The sequence below is a fragment of the Papio anubis genome, chromosome 3 (assembly GCF_008728515.1).
Source record: "Papio anubis isolate 15944 chromosome 3, Panubis1.0, whole genome shotgun sequence".
NCBI classification, from domain to species: Eukaryota; Metazoa; Chordata; class Mammalia; order Primates; family Cercopithecidae; genus Papio; species Papio anubis.
In genome coordinates this window covers 33,496,433-33,518,292 of record NC_044978.1, presented here as the reverse complement: position 1 = coordinate 33,518,292, position 21,860 = coordinate 33,496,433, and the positions used below count along the sequence as shown (strand labels likewise).

The 21,860-nt window shown below is 33.2% G+C and overlaps 1 protein-coding gene across 1 annotated transcript in view; it reads right to left on the bottom strand.

The window, feature by feature from the left end:
* Positions 1-21,148, bottom strand: part of ASIC5 (acid sensing ion channel subunit family member 5) — a 37,220-nt gene extending 16,072 nt beyond the window's left edge. The window contains exons 1-4 of the mRNA XM_003899295.5: positions 21,109-21,148; positions 18,377-18,683; positions 9,023-9,260; positions 7,190-7,315 (exon numbers count right to left, since the gene is read on the bottom strand). Coding sequence (XP_003899344.1) covers positions 7,190-7,315; positions 9,023-9,260; positions 18,377-18,683; positions 21,109-21,148 — 711 coding nt within the window. The remainder of the gene's footprint in view (positions 1-7,189; positions 7,316-9,022; positions 9,261-18,376; positions 18,684-21,108) is intronic.
* Positions 21,149-21,860: the final 712 nt, after the last annotated feature.

The following is a 21,860-nucleotide window of genomic DNA, read 5'->3' as shown; positions in this document are numbered from 1 at the left end:
GTTAAATCCAAAGGGGAACTCTAAATTATGGGGAACAAGGCCTCTGAAGTGGAAAGAAAATAGCAATCAAAAGGGAAAAAAAAAAGGAAAGATTTTTGATTTTGACTACTAAAGGGGCTTTATTTACATAACAAAGTCACCTTTTTATCAGCCAGACCAAACTGAAAGAGCAATGACTGTACTTCTGAAATAGCAGCATTTTGTCCTAGCTGAAATATGGTAATGAGATCTAAAAATAATTTTTTTAAAGGAGCTCAATGGTTCAAAGTCAACTAAATTAAAGGTTAACATCCAAGATGTGTGTGTGTGTGTGTGCATGGGTGCATGTTTGTATTTAAAAGACCTTCAGGTTTTTGGGTTTTTTTGTTTTTCTCTCCTAAGACTTTGTCTATTTTTTTCAGCAAAAGTTTTTTTTTTTTTTTTTTTTTTTTTTCCTTCAGTTGACTGAATTCTGTTTTCATCTGACCTTTTGACTAAAATAGTTATTGCAACAGAGGCTTCTCTTGGGTTTTTAAGGAAGAGTGTAATTTAGACACTCAGAAATGTCTTTGTTAAAAAAAAATAAGCAAACTGTAAAAGCATCACATGGTCTAACCTCAAAATAATTCTACCTTTTTTTGGAGACCCAGGATTCAATGTGAGCTCTGCTCAGAGCTTAGAGAGCCAGTTAAAATATAGGTAGTCCCTATCTAAATAAAACTGGTCTCGTTATACAATACTATGGTAGAGTTCTATAAGTTTAGGTTAGATTTGGCTCAAAGAAAATTAAAAGCATCTCCTTCTAGCACCAACAGACTTTTTCTCTCTGTACCTTATGATATAAAGTTTGCTATTTTATTTTCAACTGAGTTGTTTCATTTAATAAGCAAATTTAAGGCTATTTAGCTAAAAACTGCCTAGGGTTGCAAAACAGGTTATCAAGAATCTGAAAGTCTAAGATAGGAAAAAAATAATAAAAGGATCTTTATGAATCTATAAAATGTACCTTTATTGGCATACCTAACATGTCTATGTATTTATATGTCATATACACAGTGTTTCACTACAGAAAATATATAAAAGGGCTCTAATTCATTGTCTTAAAGAAAAATAAAAGTGTTTAAATCAAATATTTTATCAGGAAAGAAGAAAAGAATAGTCGAATTATTTTTCAAGTTTATGTAACTTAAGTAAAATCTTTAATAAAAAAAAAAAACTAGCTTTAAAATTACTGGTAAAGTAATATCAGAAATGTCTTAAGAATTGCCAGCATACTTTTTTTGTTTATATTTATTAATCAGGCAATTTCAACTTATCCCTGCCAAACACTATAAAATGTCAAAATTTGGCAGAGAGTTTACAAAACTATAAACCTAGCCCCAAAGAGAATGATTGCTGCTTATGCAGTTTTTAATAAATAAGATACTGATATTGGTTTAATGAAAATAGCTGCAGCTTAAATTTTCTAAGATTACCATAACTTCCAATCTTGTAACTTTAGGCAGCCTATTCCACAGGCAGTAAGGAGGTTTGTTGTGGAAAGGACTGCTATTGTCTCTGTTTCAAAGCTAAACAATAAACTAAGTTCCTCCCAAAGTCCAGGAATGAACAAGGACAGCTTGGACGTTAGAAGCAAGATGCAGTCAGTTAGGTCCTATCTTTTTTACTGCCTCAGTTATATTTTTGCAATGGCAGTTTCATAACTTTAAATCATGACTGTTGCAGTTTTCATAAATAATCTAGGTGAACAATTAAAATAAAATAGGTAAGGGATAAATACTTCTAGAAAAGTTATCATAATTTAGAATATAAAGTTATGTTAATTTAATAATGGATATGCCATTATGTGGGTATTTTCCAATAAATATGTATTATAGAAAAACAGTCTTGCTAAAAAAAAGTGTGTCCTTTTTAAATAAAGATAAACAAATCTTGTCTAATTTAAAGCTTATCTAAAGGTTATGTATAACACAATTTAAAAAGAACAAGGAAACAAAAAGGGATGTAAAGAAAATTATAAAAATAAAGAGGTTTTTTTGTGGTAAGACAGCTTAAAGAGAAATAATATGGTAAATTTAGTCCTAAAATAAAATGACTGGTTGTTTAAGAAAGGAGAGGTGTTCAGGACAAGCCAGAAAGTCCAAGCATGTCATTAATAGTCAGTGGAAGTCACAATAAAGATTTAATTTTTAAAAAAACCAAAAACTTTAATATGTTCAGTTGTCACATTATTATTAAGTTTTGGTTTGCTTAAGAAAAACACTGAGATAAATTTTTTTTAAATTAAGGTTATTACATCCATGTATCTTCCTGTATGTGCTTTTATAGTCCTTGTGACATTAAGTTACAGGGCTTTGACTCCAGGGTCTAAAAAGGACACCAAGTCCTACTAAATCTTAAACACTAACAGCAATTAAAGCCTCAACTTCAGGCCCCATAGCAGACTCCAATCAAAATAAAATGCATTCCTGGCCAGCACAGGAACTCATACCTGTAATCCCAGCACCTTGGGAGGCTGAGCAGGTGGTTCACCTGAGGTCAGGAGTTCCAGACCAGCCTGGCCAACATGGTGAAGCCTCATCTCTACTAAAAACACAAAAAATTAGCTGAGCATGGTGGTGCATGCCTGTAGTCCCAGCTACTTGGGAGGCTAAGGCATGAGAATCACTTGAACCCATTCAGCAGAAGCTGCAGTGAGCCAAGATCATGCCACTGCACTCCAGCACTCCAGTTTGGGTGATAGAGTGAAACTCTGTCTCAATAAAAAATAAATAAATAAATAAATAAATAAAATGCATTTTTGAGACATAGGGCCAGAAATTAAAGCCATTCAACTCCTCAAGGCCATGTGCCTATTGAGGAAGAAGTGGGCATGTGAGATTGCAATGGGTGACATTAAGAGACAAAATAAGTTCAGTTTCTCTATAAATTAATCATGAACATCAAAGGCACAATGATTCAAGACCAGCATATTGACTCCTGTGTCAGATTAACAAGGTTTTCTTGAAGCATTAACTAACTACTTAATAAAGGTCATAAAGGTTATAAAAGGCTTATGGAAGTTATATTTTATGGTCAAGATTAAATTTTATAGATTGTTTACAAAATTTTGAAAAACAAATTTAATGGCTTCATGCTGTTTTTATTAAGGCTTCTTATTTGGAAAATTAAGTCTCCTCTCTCAAAGAATGAAGCTTTTTTCTTTTTAAAAAAAAATTCTTGAGTTATCACTTTGGTTAAATGAATGACTTTACAATGACCTGTAATCCTATTTCATAATATCAAGTGTTTTAAACTTTTGATATTTGATGATCTTTCTAAAATCAAATAATAAATGTCTTTTTCTGACCTAATTAATCCTTTAAGATATTAGTTTCCCTAAAGTCCAAAAATGAAATAATTTGGCTTACTTGGTATAAAAATTACACAGGAAGCATTATCAAATATGAAATTGTGTTTAGTTTTCATTGGGCTGTATATAAATGTTATTGGTATGTGTTCCAGAATTAATGGAAAGGCCTGTAATTCTGATATGACTTAGTGTACATTATCAATAATAATCATAATCGTTATGCTAAAATTATTGTTTACCACCAAGGTAACAAATTTCCTTGTCAGTTGTGTCTTTGACTATGTCTGCTCTAGAAACTTTTTTCATCCAAGGACAATTGTTCTCATGTTTTGGTCCTTGTTAGAAGGTGTTTTTATAATCAGCTATAAAACTCTAACAGGTGCCCTTAAATGCAGGTTTCTGATAACTTTGGAGGTTGTAACATCAGAGAAGAGGAAAAACTTTCAGTACTCATGGAGAGCTAAAATGTTCATGAATATTAAGCAGAACAGGAATGAACTGCATGGACTCAAATAATCTTTTTGACTTTTTACTTAAAATGTTTGCTGATCCTTTGTTTTGTTTTTCAGAGTCTTAAAACTTTTATTTTGAGCTACTGACAGCTTTTAACAATTTAGTATACTCCTATGAACAAAATGTGGAGCATAGTTAATTCTCTCTGCCTGATTTCTCCAGAATTTGGAAACTATTTGTGAGTATTCTTAACTTGTGCTGATACAGTTATTTGCATAAGTGTAATAAGAATCTGTTTTCATTTGTAACAGGACACAGTTGGGGAAATTGGTTATTTTACCAAGGCTTTTACTGGAATGGTGTGCTTTCCTTTAAGGACTCAAACTTGGCTTATGAAACCAATAATGTCCTTGGAAAAACTGACCTCATATTTTGTGTACAGAGTCTCTGTACAGGGTTTCTGACCTGTGGTAAGTAAAGAATGTCACTTTCTGACAGGCCCAGAAGCTCCAGGTTTATCTTGGAACCTCAAGTGGAGAGGAAATTCATCAAACTCATAGATACTTGATGGCAAAAATCCATGGCTGGAGTCGGCTTTTAAAAAGTCTTATCTGAGATTCCTTCTATGGAACAAATTTCCACCAAAGACAATTTAAAAGCCTATGTAAAAAATAACTATTCTTGCTGAACTGTATACAAATAATTTGGCAAAATAAAATAAAGTAAACTAGTCCTAACATGATTTGTCTTTAGCAAAAATGTGAAACTTTATGTCCTAATTAATCCTTTAATTAGGATTAGAGAAGACAGAAAAATTATGTTTCCAAAACTATAGTACACCTGTTGTTAGATTCTAGTCTTGCCCAGTGTTTTTCAGTTTTTATTGTTTTCTACAGTATAGACCAAATAATTTTTCTTGGCTGCAAGCCTTCAAAATAGTGTTTTCAATTTTTTTCTTTCTTCCCCCCATTTTTCCTAATTTGGAGTCCCTGAAAACTAAACTGTGCTTTCTTAACGTCCTGCAAACTGAAGCCTGTCAACTTAAACTTTAGAAGAAAGTAACAGCAATCTATTTACATATATAGCCACTTTTCATACCTAGCTACTGATGTACAGACTTCAAAGTAATGTGGACTATATTAATTTTTCCAGGATTGTTCTTTTGTTTGTTGTTGTTTTTCTCCCTTCCTCCCCCTATTTTCTCTTCATAGAACATAAGACTTTGTAATCTTCTAAAAATAAACTTTTGGGACCTACCCATCTAGTAATAAACCATCCTAACCATGAGAAAATCAGATGAAAACTGAGACCAGAGACTCATGTTCTCCTAAAATGCTTTCTCCTGAAGATTTTTTTTAAAGGGAGTGGTTTAATGGGAAAGGAGATTATCTTGGGCCCTTTGAAACTGGGAGCTGCCTCCCATTCTATTCAAAGTTATTCCTTTGCTCACTGAGACAGATGCTTAGTCTGATTGCCTCCTTTGGAAAAGCCAATCAGAAACTCAAAAAAAAAAAAAAAAATGCAACCATTTGTCTCTCACCTACCTATGATCTTGAAGCCTCTTCCCTGCTTCGAGTTGTCCCCACCTTTCTGGATGGAACCAATGTACATCTTAGATATAATTGATGTCTCATGTCTTCCTAAAATGTATAAAATCAAGCTGTGCCCTGACTACCTTGGACTACCTCAGGACTTCCTGAGGCTATGTCACTGGTGCCTGTTCTTAGCTTTGGCAAATAAACCTCCTAAAATGATTGAGACTTGTCTCATCGTTTTTCTCGATTGACAATCGTTGCTCAAGACCTCTATAGGTTTCCATGGATCACATTTCATCTTAGATAGTTGCAGGTAAGTATTTACAATTACTGTTAATGATCTTGTTTCCTCTGGCCTTATCTTCACCTAGTTGCCTTTTAGTTGCTTCCTTCTTGGCTGCTTTCTTTGACTCATTTGCATAGAAAATCATTTGGCCCTCTTCATTTTGCAATCAAAATCTCTGTCTTTATGTAAAATTCAAATCGAAAGTGAAGATTTACACTATTTCTTTAACACTAATGTTCTTTTTAATAAATCTTAGGTCAGATGAAGAAATTTAAGACTAAACTTTTGTCATTAGTTGTAATTTTAGGCTATAAGGAGAAGGAACAGGCTTAAGAGTATAAAGAATATAGTCTATGAATGAGTCAACTGCATATGTAGTTACATATAATAAACATACTATTCTATTTGTAATTCAAAAGTCTATTTCTCCTGGCCCTTTTGTAACCCTCTAAGAAACACTTAAATATCTAGTCTGGAGAAATATCTCAATGTTATTTTCTTATGGAACATTGCATTGAATTTATAGATTTTCATTGCATTCTAAAAATATTTGGAAAATTCTAGTTTGTAAAAATTGATAATATAATGTTTGAACTGACCTTATGGCTAATATTTGAATGACTCGAAAGTATTAATCAAATACATTACACCTATAGGTGGGTACATGCATTGAAGTTTTCAATGTTATGTTTGGATATAAAGAAAAATATCTTGAATGGGATACAAAAGGAAGCTATGAAGAGTACATTACTGAAAATTCTTTAAAAGTAGCCAATGGCATGATTCACTTGGATTGGAAGGTGAATGCAGGAACACCAAGTTTGTTTTTCATCTTTGTCATTAATTGTATGATTTTTGGATACTTAATTTATCAGCATTTTAGAATCCTCTTTTATAAAACCATCATAATGAAGTAGAATGCCTTTAAATGTGTAATACTAGAAGTGGTTATGTAAGACAAAAGGTCAGAATTAACTAATCTTGGGTGGGAGCTATACCAGGAAACCTTGAAGGAAAACACCACTGCATTTCTTAGGTGTTTGAACATCTGCCTCCCAGAGCTAAACACTTAGAACTTATTAGGTCAATTACAACTTTCCAAAAGCTGGGCTCGGACAAAATCTATTTACATAATATTCCTTATATAACCAGGATGTTTTCCATCACTTTTCCAGATGTACATCCTATAGTTTGTTAAATGTGTATGTAGAGTTTCTTTCTAAAACATGTTGTCATATTTACAATAACATATTTCTAAAATTATTGTTAAATGCAAAGAGTTCTCTTAAAATAGCTACATACATTGCAACTTAGAATCTCTGCGTTTCATTATTTTGTGGCATGAACATTCCCTGGAGTCAAAAATTTAAGTCAATAAAAATCTCCAGTTTATGCCTCAAAATTTTGCCTGTTTAATTTCTAAGCCAATAGTTATATAAAATCCATAGGAGTCTAGACTAAATTAACAAAAACTGAAATAATATCCAATGTATGGGAGCTATCTGATATGGACCAATAGTGTGATCAAATTTTTGGAACCCCCACCCATTCTTGTTTGTCTTGAACCTGGAGAAAATTCAGTACCTGATTCACACTGAAGAGCAAGCTCAAGCCTCTTCCAGAGACACTCACTTTTCTCTTTGCTTGGATAGTTTCACCATGATTAAAAGTAAAACAATTTCCATATTCAGTGAAGACATGTCCAAAATCCTCCAATATGTAAATGAACCAAAAAAATCATCAATTTGATATTTTTGTCACCTCTGAAGTTTGCTATAACTTCTTTTTAAAAAAGCACAAATATCTAACAAGACTGCAGAAGTATCAGAGAGAATAGTCTGATTTATATGTGTTTTCAATGGTAGTTTTTTTTGGTAATATACATTTGTCAACTTGCATGTGATTATTTAAAGGAGACATTTTTATATAAAATTAAGCATGTATTTAAAACATTTTTAAAAATTACTTTTTTTGTATTTTCCTGAAGATATATGGAAATGTGTTTTTACCTGTGGAGCACTACTGCAGCATCCTTTCTTGGAGGAGCTACGCCTTCTGTGACCTGTATGGTCACATTGTGGCAGTCAATCATATGACCCTGCTCCTTTGACCCTCTTTTTCCAGCCACTACAGAGGTGTGCATGGGACACAAGCTGGGCCAAACTTAAACCTCACCTTCTTGTCTCAGTGATTGGTTCATGAATTGATATGTGTCCCAAGTAGAGCTAATCAGAGTCTTCGGTGAGATTATTAAGTGGATACTGGAGTGCTAAACTCTGATAATGAAAGTCTAGGGGCAGTCAGCAGCCATTTTGGTGAGATGGGGAGAACTCATACAGAAACAAGCCAACCAGAATTATGAGATGGAAACAAAGTCAGAATCTTAAAGATAGTCTTGGAGACCATTGGTTCAGCATTTTTCTGAAGCCAGAACTACTGTGGGAGTTCCCGCTTAATTAAGCCAACTCATTACTTTTAGTCTTCAGTTTACTAGAACAGAAATGGGTTTCTATAATATGCAATTGAAAAATTTCTCTAACACGAAATTTCTTGGTAGTGAGTTAAACATGTTGGTGAATAAAAACAGCATAAGAGAGCTTACTTTCCAAGTTAAGAGTTTAGGTCAGAAACTCATCTCTGTGAAATGTCTCTCAGGCATTTTTTTCTGCTTATTGTGTGCTAAGGTGGCCTACCAAAAACATAAGAAATTGTATCCAAGAACCAAGAATTTGTGTTTACTTAGACTCCCCTAACAACACAGGCTACGGAATTGCTGATACAGGAAATATGGCATCAAATTGCCTATGTAGTTATTTATTAATAGATTGCAGATATATCTAGTACTTTATCTTAAATGTAGATTAACTCTATAAACAATAACAGGATTTTGTATTTCTTATGTATTTGTTTTCTATTTGTTATGAGTGAGTGTATATTATATAATATATAATAGTTATTGTATATAATATATAATAATACATAAATTTTTCATAGTTAAATGCTGGGATCCTCTTATTTTCTATAGTCTCTAATGCAATACCATAAGCATATAAGCAGAGTGATGGATATTTGGTGATTATAAAAATACTATGTTGGAATAGGTTGTTTGTTGATGAATGGAAAAACTTAAAATATCCTCTTGTGTTAAATTGTCTTTCTTTTGGAAAGACTATACTACAAGAAAGGCAATCAAGTTTTCTCTTTTCTATCTTTCCTTATCTAACTGCTTGAAAGAGGAAATTTGTCTCATGTGTTTTCCATACCCCCAATATCATAAGGCTGAGCTAATGAAATAGAATCTGTAAGGAAATTTGGATTGATTCACCATGGGAGTAAATGCCGTGGGAGCTCAATGTGAAACAGTGTAGTAAAGGAACTTATCACTTTGATTATATTTGAAGAATAGCAAATCGTTACCTTTGGGCTACATGGCTTTCCAAAAAAATCACAGTCCAACAAAGTGCTGTTGTCAAGATAAAAACCTTTGTTCCTGATAAATTCTGCAATGCTGAAGTTTTGGTGACTTGCAGCAAAATCAGTAGCCTCTGTAGAGCCAGTGGAATTGGCAGTAATTTTTCGAAGATGGAGGACTTCGGATACAATGTGCCATAAGAAAAAAATAACACCAAATTTGGCTACAGCATCTGTTTGGAACCTATTAGCAGGAATGAAGGCCATAGTTAGAATAATGAAAACGTATAATTATCTAGAAGAGAGATACCAACATCTGGATTCTATTAGCTTCTTCTTATCTCCTACACTCTCCCTCATTTGCAAGACATTTAAGCAAAATTTGATTCCTAGGAAGTCTTTGACCCATTGTGCAATTTATCTTTTATTTGCACATGTAGTTTCGTTTACCTAGAATATACCCCAGACCTTGATCTGGATTACACCTAATGGATCTTCAAGATTCAATTTAAAGGAAGAGGTGGGAATGTATAGTTGTTAAAAATGCATTTAGGAGCCAGATTTCCTGTGTGTGGCCTTGTCCTATGTCAGCTTAGCTAAATTAGAACTGCATTTCCCAGCATTCCCATCCTTGTATATATATGAATTTCACTGTCGTGCAGGAGCTGTGGTAGCTCACCTACACTGCAATCCATCTGCTGACTCAACTTGCTGGTATTGGGCAGCAGCCGGGACCACAGCTCCTCCAGCTCCTTTGTGACCTCTTCCTTCAGCTTCTTCAAATACTGGGTTAGGTAAGAGTACAACCTGGTAAAGATGACAACTATCCTGCAGGTCATTCACACCATCAAGATTGGAGGTAGTGAAAAAGAGACCTACATTTTGAGCTTGTATTTGTTTCCCCAACTTCATATCCATTTTCCCTTCCTTCTGGCCCTGCTTACTTCAGCCCCAGCACTAGGAACAGGCGAACGACTGTACAAAGACTGCTTACCCAGCTCCTGCAACGAAGTGGGGCTTAATCCCTAGAAAAAAGCCCTTTATTCTGTCATTCATGGTGTTCCTGTTTCTCCAGCTAGGTTCTAATTGTTACAGCCATTTAATGGTATGACTTAGTTAATTTTTTCATTTCCCTGTGACATAAGTTTCCTCTCTTGTAAAATCTGTATATATTAATACAACCTACCTCAAAGTGTTGTTTTAATGATTACATTAATTGTTCTTCTTAAAATTTTTAGATAGCTGCCTGGAATATAGTGAGTGTTAGGTAAGCACTTATTAAATAAATGATTCATTCTGGCCACCAAAGCAGAAGTAATCTATTTAACTTAACGACTGTATCACTTTCTAATTCTCTTATCTTGTGGGGCAATTTTGTTTTGCATTCCATATGGTTCTTTATTTGCATGCCTTCCATTCCTTTACAAACATGATCAGGACTTTCATATTTTGGATATTATAAATTTTGAAACTGAACAAATGTTCTCTCTTTAAATTGACTGCTGAAAGCATAGAACAGAATGTATATTCCACTCTTGGTAAGTATATGGGATATGTGGTTCGTATGTTACACCTGAACCTCTTTTGTATCCCTGATTTTATTTCTATTTTCCTTTATATTATATATCTTATTTAATATATAAATATATATATCTATATGGGTGTATATATGTACATATAAAGAGAGAAGAAAATAAAAATATTTACTCTAAAATATATTTTTTGGCATATTTTGAAATGGCTGCTGCAGGGTCAGCTAATGGAAGTAACCTTGCAAAGCTGTCTTTTATGTGGAAAATTTGCATCTGTAGAAAATGTCCATTAATGCAGCCGGGCCTCCTCTTGCTAGGCATTTGCTAGGTATAGGAGATACTGAGATTCTGACACCTTTAAAAGTCTAAAAAGAAACATTTGCCATCTTGTCTCTCTGAAGAAGTCATCATCTATATAACAAGGTCACCTTTGCTAGGCAAGCCTTTTCCTTTCTCCCTACTATAACCTGTATAACCTGTCTTGCTGTTAAAACCTGCTTTCAGTAATGTTCTGAGCCCACATCCTTTCTGTAATCTCATGATGATAAATAGGCCTCTGTATCTGGTTGGGATGTTGGGCTTTATTCTGAAGGCTCATGTGTATACACATTAAATATCATTGTAAGCCTTTTCTTCTATTAATCAATCTGCCTCATGTCACTGATTTTTCAGCATATCTTTAGGGGGCCATACATACATACATACAATACATACATATAATTTTTCTTTCAAATTCAAGCTATATTAAGTCCTTTCTCTGTCAAGGTAGGGCATACACAAAACACAAAAATGGAGAAACAACCTCAAGCCAACATTACATACTCTTTAAGTGATGAAAAACTGTTTTCATAGTCAATATCTAATATTGTAGCTTACTAAACTGGCTCTGATCCTTGCAAAGCTAGCCCAGGTCCTAAAACTCTGTAAATATCCTCCTCAAACTTCCTGATTCCAAGGCACTATTGGTCGTCTGTCATGGTGGTATTCTGTCTAACTACAGTACATCTAATAACCCTGCTTTTCTTGGTCAAAAGTATTTCTTGGATCATTAAGAAATTAAGAGTTTACATCAGCAACAGATTTGGCAGAAGGATGGTGTAAACCCTGTATTGAGAGATAGACCTCCAAGCTACTACAGGTTTCCAACTCCGAGTGATGGACAGGTTCCCAGCAATCTGCTCCAAAGCCCTACAACTGTGAAATCCTGCACAGTCAGAGCCAGTACTCCCTGATACATGTTCATTGGATTATATTCAAAATCATTATGCAGAGAAGTAAAGGAATTACTATACATATAGGAGGAATGAATACAACCTACAAAATGGTTAAATAGGAGGGCATCTTAAAATATTTTTAAGCTTTTTTATTATACTAATAATATTTGAGACCATGAGAGTAATTTATATAGATTAATTAAATTTAATAAATAAAGCCTAACCATATTAAGCCAAGGAAGAAAATTTTTTTGTGAGAAATATTGTTTTGCACAAAACAAAAGTGTTTTGCACTGAGTTTATTTTCAATTTTATTTTATTTTTTGAGACAAGGTCTCAATTTGTTGCCCAGGTTGTAGTGCAGAGGCACGAACATGGTTTATTGTAGCCTCAACCTTCTGGGCTCAAACAATCCTCCCACTTCAGCCCCCCACGTAGTTAGGACTACAGGTGTGCACCACCATGCCCAGCTAATTTTTGTATTTTTTTTTTTTTAGAGACAGAGTTTTACCATGTTGTCCAGCCTGGTCTCGAACTCCTGAGCTCAAGCAATCTGCCTACCTTGGCCTCCCAAAGTGCTGGGATTATAGGCATTAGTCACTGCATCTGGCTTATTTTCAATTTTAATTTGAACTTCAAAACTCTTCCAAGCTTTCCTTTCAAAAACCTTGCTTAGCTAGAATTTGCCTTACTCTTTAATTTAACACAACTGGTAAAGAGCCTAGTAGAAGAAAATAACACTAAAAATATATTAATTGGTTTAAACAATTTAACATCTGGTAACCAATTAAATCTGTCCTTCTTATGTATATCAATGGTTCTAAATGTACTTCCCCAAATTATGTCACCCAAATGATTAATTTTCATCTAAAATCCAAGTTGATGCCTGACTCAGGTCTTATTTGAGTCCTGCCAAAACAGACCCATTTCTTGTACATTTTACAGTTAATTTTATGGAGAAGGAAAATGAGGAACAATGTCTGTCTTTTGTATTCTTCTTTGAGCAAATTTTAACATCTTACCTTTCTCTGATTAACTAATGAAACCTTTGATATGTCTTTATATTTGTATGAGAAGCAATGATTTTACTTTTGGTTAAAAATCCTTGAGCAATTTTTTCTTGCATCAAACAAATTTGAAATAAACAAAGAATCACAGTGATTATAAACATGAAGACCCAGTACATGAGTTCTCATAAACAATGGATCAAATAGCATCAGTAGTCACTACATCCAATTATTATTTCTGATTTTAGTGGAAGAAAATAAAATTCTGAAGTTTTTACCAAATGAACAGAAATTTTTGATGAATTTTGTGATAAACATATTTTAGTGAAAATTTCAGACACAAAGACATTTGAAAAGCACTAGAACTGATACCAAAGAACCAAGTCACAAATATTATTAAAATTTCTGGAATTTTTTGTGAAATGTGACTTTTTATTAATTTCTGCCAATTGTATTCTTAGGAGTTTGTCTTTCTGTATAACCATTGCTTTGTGTGAAAGAAACTTTTCAAAATTAAAATTAATAAGTATTCTTTAATCAACTACAGGTAAAATTAGACTAATATGGCTGTGCTATGGAACATGAATACATGGATAAAGTTAATTTTGATGAAATCGTTGACAAATATTTATAAAGAAAGGCTAAAAAATGGAAACACAATGCTATTATTCATTTCTGTGTAAAACTAAAGAAAATATCTGAGGGGAGCCCCAGTCATTTTAGAGGTTTATTTTGCAAGGTTGAGGATGAGCCTGGGGAAAAGAAACAAAATCACAGAAATATCTGTGATCCATGATTTTTCCAAACAGGGTTTGGGGACACAATATTTAAAGCGGAAAGAGTGGGCAGTAGGGGAGAAAGGTAAGAACAAAAAGGGGAGGGTAGATAATGGAGGCTAGCAGTTGCATTCTTTTGAAGCTTTGATCAATTTCACTGAATTTACATTTTACCTGTGAAAGGAGTGGGTAGTGGAATAGTCAACTACGTATTTGTCTGGTGCTCAGTGAATCTTCATTTTTATATAGGATAAAATAAACATAGAGTAGAGGAAGAAGTCAAATATGCATTTGCCTCAGGTGAGTAGAGGGATGACTTCTAGTTCTATCTTTGTCTTGTACCTGTGAAGATAAGCTGTTGATTTACATTCTCAGGGTGAAATTCATTACAATTTCATTTTATGATAAGGATCTTGGGGCCCACAGGATATTTCCTATGAGAAAATTGTAATAGAGGGCCCCTGAGAAGGTATGTGCCTTCTGTCTTTGTGGTTATCTGTTTAGGAACAAAATGGGAAGCGGTTGTGTGTGACGCAGTTCCCGAGCTTAACTTTCCCCTTTGACATAGTGAGTTGGGGGTCCTGAGATTTTATTTTACTTTCACAACTGGAACAGATATTAAAACCTTTTTTTTAAAAAAAAAATATGTCAGTGTCCAAAAAGTATTAATGCATTACTTTTTCTTATTTTTGTATTTTTTTTAACATTTTTATTGACTTGAATATATATAGGCCATTTTCATTATTTGTTTGATTTCATGACTATTACCAAAAATGATTTTGTCACACAGAGGAGGGAAATATTATAAAGTGATCTCTGACATACACTTGGTACAGGCTCCTGGTACCCATTGTGAAAAGTAAAACCTTTCTGATAATCCAAAGTCATTTGGCAAAGTTTCCTCATCTCAGGTGTCCATTTTCTAGTCACAAGGTGGTTTAACAAAAAAAGCATAGAAATTGGGATCTATCAGCAGACTTTTCCAGTTTCTAACTTGGTAAACTCTAAGTAAATTACAGCGTTAAGCTTTACTTTTTTTTCAATAGAATTAGAGACTATGCAACTTAGAACAATGGCCTTCAAACTAGAATGTGCATATGTCTGAGTGTTCTCCTGCACAGAGAATTTTAAGGAAATAAAAGTTCCCATCCTCTTTTTACAGTGGTTCATCTCCCATGTATAAAAAAGTGTTAACCTGTCACCCATCAGAAATCTTAACATAGAATGCATACTGGTGTATAACAACCTCAGGGCTCCTAATACGGGCATACAAATTGTATTTTGCTTCAGGGAAAGACTCCTTTAAGAATTAATCAAAGCTCCTAAAATCTTGTCTTGGCCTGTCATACACATATTTGCAGCCAGGGTGAAGCTCTGCATTAGACACAGGGTATTTGACCCTTGCTTAAGACTAAATTGACAGAGTCTTAAGTAGAATAATGAAAGTTGTTATTTTTAATGTAACTAGACTATTTGTTAAGACTTCCAGATTTGGGGTTATTTGAATATAATCCACAGATAAAAATTTTAAATAATTTCTACTGGTGTATTTTAGTCAATAAAGTAGTTAAAATCTTATGAAAATACATGAAATGTTTATTCCTATTACAGTAAATCCTTATCCTATTTTATCTCATGAATATAATGATATATAATACTTACATTTGTGATAATATAATTTGATATAAAATATAATATTTTTCATCTCCTAAAAATAATGAATAAATTATTTAGGGTTATGGCTAAAAATGTAGACATATGCAAGTGCAAATGCAAGTTAAATACACGGTTTTTCAAATTTTTTTATATAGCACATTAACTAAAATGTTTGAAGATCATTGCCTCTGAGAACTGAAATTATAGATTTCAGTATTGCTGAGCAATGCTGAGTATAATGTTTAAAGCGGGAATCTGAATTATCTTTCTGTAAAATTGTACTTTGGGAGTTGGAGATATCTCTAATGCCTGTAAACTGATGTTGTTTTAGTTTCTTGTTCCCTAAGGAAGAATAATTTTCTTATAATTAAGAATTTTCCTGTTCTATCATTATAACCTCTAAAATATTAAATCTTTTTTTGTTGGTCTGGATACTTATATCTAACTGAGCTAGGATATACAATCATTTTTTTCAATGTCGTCTAACACAAAAGCTATAATCATTGATTTGAGATTTGAGCTATGCAAAATGGATTAGGTTTTCATACCAAAAATTATAAAAGTACTCAGATCATAGACTATTAAATAATTTTAGACATCTTTTTCTTTTAATTTAGCTGTTTTCAGTTACAAATTTCCCTATAAGCACTGTTTTAGCTGCATCCCATTAGTTTGCTATTTTGTGTCTTCATTTTCATTCATCTCAAAGTATTTTCTAATTTTCTTTGTGATTTCTTCTTTGATTTCTTTGTTATTTAGGTGTGTATTCTTTAATATTTACATATTTGTGAATATCCCAAATTTATTTTGATTATTGACCTCTAATTTTGTTATATTGTGATTGATAAACATATTTGAATAATTTAAAATCTTTTCAACTTACTTTACCCTGTACATGGCCTTGTATATGGTCTATTCTAAGAGCATGTGCCATGTGCACATGGAAAGAATGCATATTTTGCTATTGTTGAGTAGATTGTTCTAAGGATGTTTGCAAAGTCTAGTAGGTTTATAAGGATGTTCAAGTCTTCTATGTCTTCTGTTTCATTGTTTATTCTCTGTCAAGTTGTTCTATTGATTACTAAAAGTGGGGTATTGAAAAATCTAACTATATAGGTTAACTTATGTCTCCTGATAGATTGATCATGTATTCAACATAAAATGACAATTTTTTATATCAAGTAACATATATTACTTTAAAGTCTATTTTGTCTGAGATAAGGGTATCTACTCTAGCTTTCTCATGGTTGACATACCTTTTTCCATTCTTATACTTTTAACCCATTCACATCTTCAAATCTAAATTGTCTCTCCTGTACACAGCATGTAGCTGGATCTTTCTAAAAAAAATCCATTCTGATAACCTCTGCCTTTCTATTGGATTGTCTAATCCATTCTAATTTAATTTCATTAGTAATATAGTTAGATTTGCATCTGCCATTTTACTTTTTGTTTTCTCTGTCTTATGCCTTTTTTCCTAAATATACCTTGACTTGTGGCAAAACTATATCAATCTCTGCTTCTATTTCACATGACTTTTCCCTGCTGTATCTCTGTGTGTTCTCTCCTCTCCCTGTAAGAACTTCAGTCATTGGATTTAGAGTTCACCCTAATGTGGTATAACCTCAACTTATCTAATCATATTTGTAATGACCCAATTTTTAAATATGATCATTCTGAGGTTCCAGTAGACTTGAATTTGAGGAGATACTATTGAAATGTTTCTTTTTTAACAGAAAAGTTTGCCTTTTAAGATAAATACTTTTTCACCAGTTATGGTTGGTTTTGTAGGGGATAGAATTGATGGACTTCCTCACTTTGCCATTCTGGAAGTAATATCTACATTTTCATTCAGTCAAGGATAACAGCAACCAATCTTTGTTTTTGTTAGAACACATGCTACTTAAAATAGTATGAGACAATAGTATTGAAAATCATTTTTGGGTGGGAAAGGATTGATTTGCTTTGACTTGTTAGGACCTGGACATGTATCTTGAGTTCTTGAAATATTGACAATCATACAAACAAGCTGTAACATCTACTGTATATTGAGCACCAGTTCTAGAAGTCCCCCAGGAATGAAACACAATGGAGTACTTATTACCTTATCTAATGTAACAACAAATATGTGAAGTAGATGATATTATCTTATTTTATAAATATAAAAATTGACACTAAGAAGGCTGAGTGACTTCCCTAATAACTAAGTGGTGGGTCTTAAGAAGCCCTCCTTTCTCAGGCAAAAATCCTATGTGTGATATTTCAGGCTTCACCACAGGCAATTACAAAGCATTGCCTGGAAGCCTAGTGGTGGAAAGTTGCCCTCCTCTCAGCAGATTTGGTGTACAGTCAATAGACTGCAGTTTTCTGGAATAAGTTGCAGTCAAGGACTCAAGACAGTGGCAGTAGAGCATTGAATCAAATGTAACCCTCTTCTAAGCTCAGGGTTCTTTGCAGCTGCACTGATCACAGACCCATGGAGCTGGCCTTGCCTCTACTACATTAAATAGCTCTTCATGTGTACATCAGAACATTTTATATCTTTATGTGTTTGCAAAGTAGTTCCCTCTTCCAGTTCTTCTTCATCTCCACTTAGAAAGCTCTAGTCATCTTTTAATACCCAGATTTCCATAACACCCACGATGGAGACTATTAATCTGTTCTCTGGGATTTCAGAACCCATGCACATTGTTTTATTTTATTGCGCAATTACCATATTGCACTGTGATTGTTGATATTTCTCTTTTCTGGCAATTAATTAACTTCTAACATGCAGAGATCAAGACTTTTACATTGGGCTGGGCGCAGTGGCTCACATCTATAAGTTCAGCATTTTGGGAGGCTGAGGCAGGTGGATCACTTCAGCCTAGGAGTTTGAGAATAGTCTGGGCAATGTAGTGAAACCCCCATCTCTTTTACATCTATTTAATGATAGGATTTGGGATGTTACCTAGAATATGATTGTGGAGGGAAGGAAGAAAAGAAGGAAAATAAGTGAAAAAAGAAATTAGTGAATTCTTTGCTCCCTTAAATTTGTGCTTTTAAGTGCAATTTAAGAACTTAAGTGGTTTTACATATGATAATTTCCACATGCGAAAACTCTTTGTCAGTCATCCAAGAAAGATTACACTAGCAAGTTTATAGGAACTAATTATTTTTAAAAAACTAATTTTACCTGTTCAAATTACAAAATGTCACAGCTGGGAACTCCATCTTTTCCACATACTGAACCTCAATGGACGTTGTGGTTGGCCATGTGAAGTAGTTGAGCAAGCGACTGTAGATCTGCCATGTCACGAGTGAGACTGAGCCCAGAACCACCACCAACCACAGCACCTTGCGAATTTTGCTCCGGTTCTGAACAATATTGTGTATCCCATGAAAGGAAGTGGAGATGGCAAAGTCATGGTCAAACTTCTTTCGTTCAGTGGGAGATAGCAGTGGTTTCTTTGAAAGGCAAAGCTTTATCTTTTCTAAGAGTCCTTAAGGTTTTGCCCATAAAAAGATTAAACCAAAAATAAAGTAATTAGTTAGGAAACCTTAATGCTATCTGTAAAAAAACACAACTCACATAAATTAAAGAGGTGACTCTTTTATGTGTAATTCATAGAAACTAAAAATTCATCTTTTGTTGCATGATTTATTCAGGAATCAAGAAGTATAAGTGTTGACTACGTGGGTTTATTGAGAAGATGCTAATGCTATTCATAGAATGGCTATTATTAATGCAAATGTATTAGTGGTATGGTATTAATAGGTGACTTCCAGCTTTAAAACCAATCCACCTTCAAGAGGTTGGTTACAACAACTCATAAACTTTAAATATTAATTCTTCTTTTTAAATATTCTTTCTCTTTGAAAGTCCTTTAGAAGTCATGAACAAAATCAGGCTTATTCCTCTGAGAGTCATAAGTATGGCTAAAAGTAATCTGTTCTTAACTAATGTTTGTCCTGTGATGGTATAATTTATGATAAATGTAGCTTTCATTCTTGTATCCTTTAATGTACGACTATTTTAATTTTTGTTGGTTGTTTAGTCAGAATGTTCAGTGTTCAGTTGTAGTGTTAGTTTAGTAATCTATTTTCTACCTCTTCAGGGAATGAATTCATCCTTTCAAATCTATCAGGAATCAATCAATAATATTTATTGATATTCATTGGTGAGAACCAGGGAAGGTAACACTACATTTTTTTGGCAATATATGATATGTTGAAAATTTTCTTTTGGTTAAATTTCTTTCCATTTTTTCATAGGAGAAGAGGCAAAGAATCCCTCTGTTGAGGGAAAGGTGCAATACAGGTAAGAGCATGAGATGGGCTTCGCAATGGAAGATCAGGCTTCCAGCCCATTCCTAGCCTCTTATAACCTGCACATCTTTGGCCAAGTTTCTTAGTCTTATACCTTTTCTGTCAAATGGCAGCAATGGTATCTGCCTTATGAGTTTGTTGTATTAAATATGATAATACCTGGAGAGAGCTAAGCACATTATCTAGATCATAATAAGTACTCAAGGGTATTAGCTATATTTATTATTCTGCTAATTTAGTGGTGATGTAGTAAATGGCAAACTATTCAGGAATTTTAAAAAACTTTAAAAGTGTCTTAAAAAATTAGTTCTTAATGGCTTTATATATGTTCATAGTTATGTGAATTAACTTTTATATCCTTTGCCCAAAATAATACTTTTGGAATATAGGTATTCAACTATCCAGCATTAATTTACTTACAAGAAGTTTAAAACTCCATTTATTATTAAATCATTATTTAATACAACATAAACAACCAATCAATTAGCTAAGCTTTTTATTCAATTATAGGACATACGCTATAAAAAAGTCTCTATTAACATTTTCTAAGGGAGTTCATTTCATTCACTTACAAATTATATGATTATTTTACAAATCATATTATGATTATTATTCACTAAGCAGGAGAGCTTGTATTAATATAATTAGCTTGAAGTTGGACTAAAATCTTAGAATAGCACCCTCATTAATGTTGTTTTTAGTATAAAATTAATGAACATGTATCAACTAACTGGCACAATCCCAGAGAAAAATCAGAAACAAGAAAAAAGTTATTGTTACTAATTAGCAAAATATATTTAAATATGCTCTTTTGTGTATTCTTTAGTCTTTGCACATATGCAAACATATGTGAAGAATTTACTCTGATAAAAAAACAACAGTCTCTGGATAATTTGTACCCTTCCTACAATAGGGATCAAAGCTATTAGAAGGGGAAGACTAGCCTAGTAACTAGCTACTGACAAGCAAAGTATGACTAGTTGCAAGCATTACCCAAAAACATTTAACTTTCAAGTTTGCCTGTCAAAAATCAGCCCATTTAATATAGATCTAATCCTTGACAATTGGTTTGGTCTCTCTGGAGAAATACCAGCTATTTTCTAGTGTTTTAATAGAGTTTTATTATTATTATTATTGTTTTAGGTGAATGTATGACTGTCAGGAAGATTAAAATTGGTTTAATAAATGGTCCACTAGTTTTCAAAGCAGAAGCTTCTTACTTTCCTGACTGAAGTATATACAGTATAATTATGACAGGTAGACCTAGCATTGAGTGCTGATCAACATAAAAGCATTTTGAGGAACATCAAATACGTTTTGTTACATTTTAAAAATAAAACCTGCAGGCCTACGATAAATAGAAACCAAAAGAAACAAAACAAAACAAATAAACACAATCAGATTCTAGCATATAGTAATATTTAAAAACTATTTTTGAGTCTCTCTTACAAATAACTTTTTTTCTAAGTAACTAAAACTATTCATTTTTGTAACATTGGAAATAAAATTTCCCAATAAGAAAAAAAATCCTTCTTTTCTTACTTCTGGCCTCTAGAAATGAAAATAATTACTGCTCTGAGGAGTTCACTCTTTACTCACGGTTCTCAGCATACACTTTTGATTTTTCCGTCTGCTCCATTTGTGATTTCAGTTAAGCAAGAGTCCTCAGGGTAACCCAATTTTCATCAATAACAGTATTCATTTTGTGGCCTTTATATAAAATACAGCAGTTGAGGTTGTAAAACATGGAAGCAATTTAAATGTTTGTGTTGCTATGTTTGGCCTCATAAAGCACATAATCTGAACCAAAAATGTTGACAGAACCAGGTATGGGCATTTATGAACTGAAGAGAAGCTAACCTAGAGTAAAAAGCAAAAAGTATCATTAAGAAACCATTTTCTCACAGTTAAAGGGACAATTCCTATCAAATATCTGTAGTTTAACAGTGGCCCCTGACCAGGCTAGTTGAAACTCCAATGACTCACCTGGGAATGTCTTCTTAGCTTTTCTTTTTACCTTTGTCTTTATTCAACTTCAAATCAAAATGCAGCTGGAATAAATTTTTTGTGGGAGAGGTGTCTTCTCTTGTTGATGTTTCTTTCTTAGTATCAGAAGCTGTTTCCAACAGAAATAATAGCCAATAAATATGACAAAATAAAACACCAAAAAATATCTGCTCAGGAAGAAATGATTACTAAAAACAACAACTTACTAAAACATAAAGGCTAATTATTTTTTATATGAGCACTTTTGGAAAATTGTTAGAATTTATTATATTGAATAATAAACTGAAAAATGTGCATTATTGTGCATAAATGGCACCATCTCTTGACAGAACTCAGTGATTGCA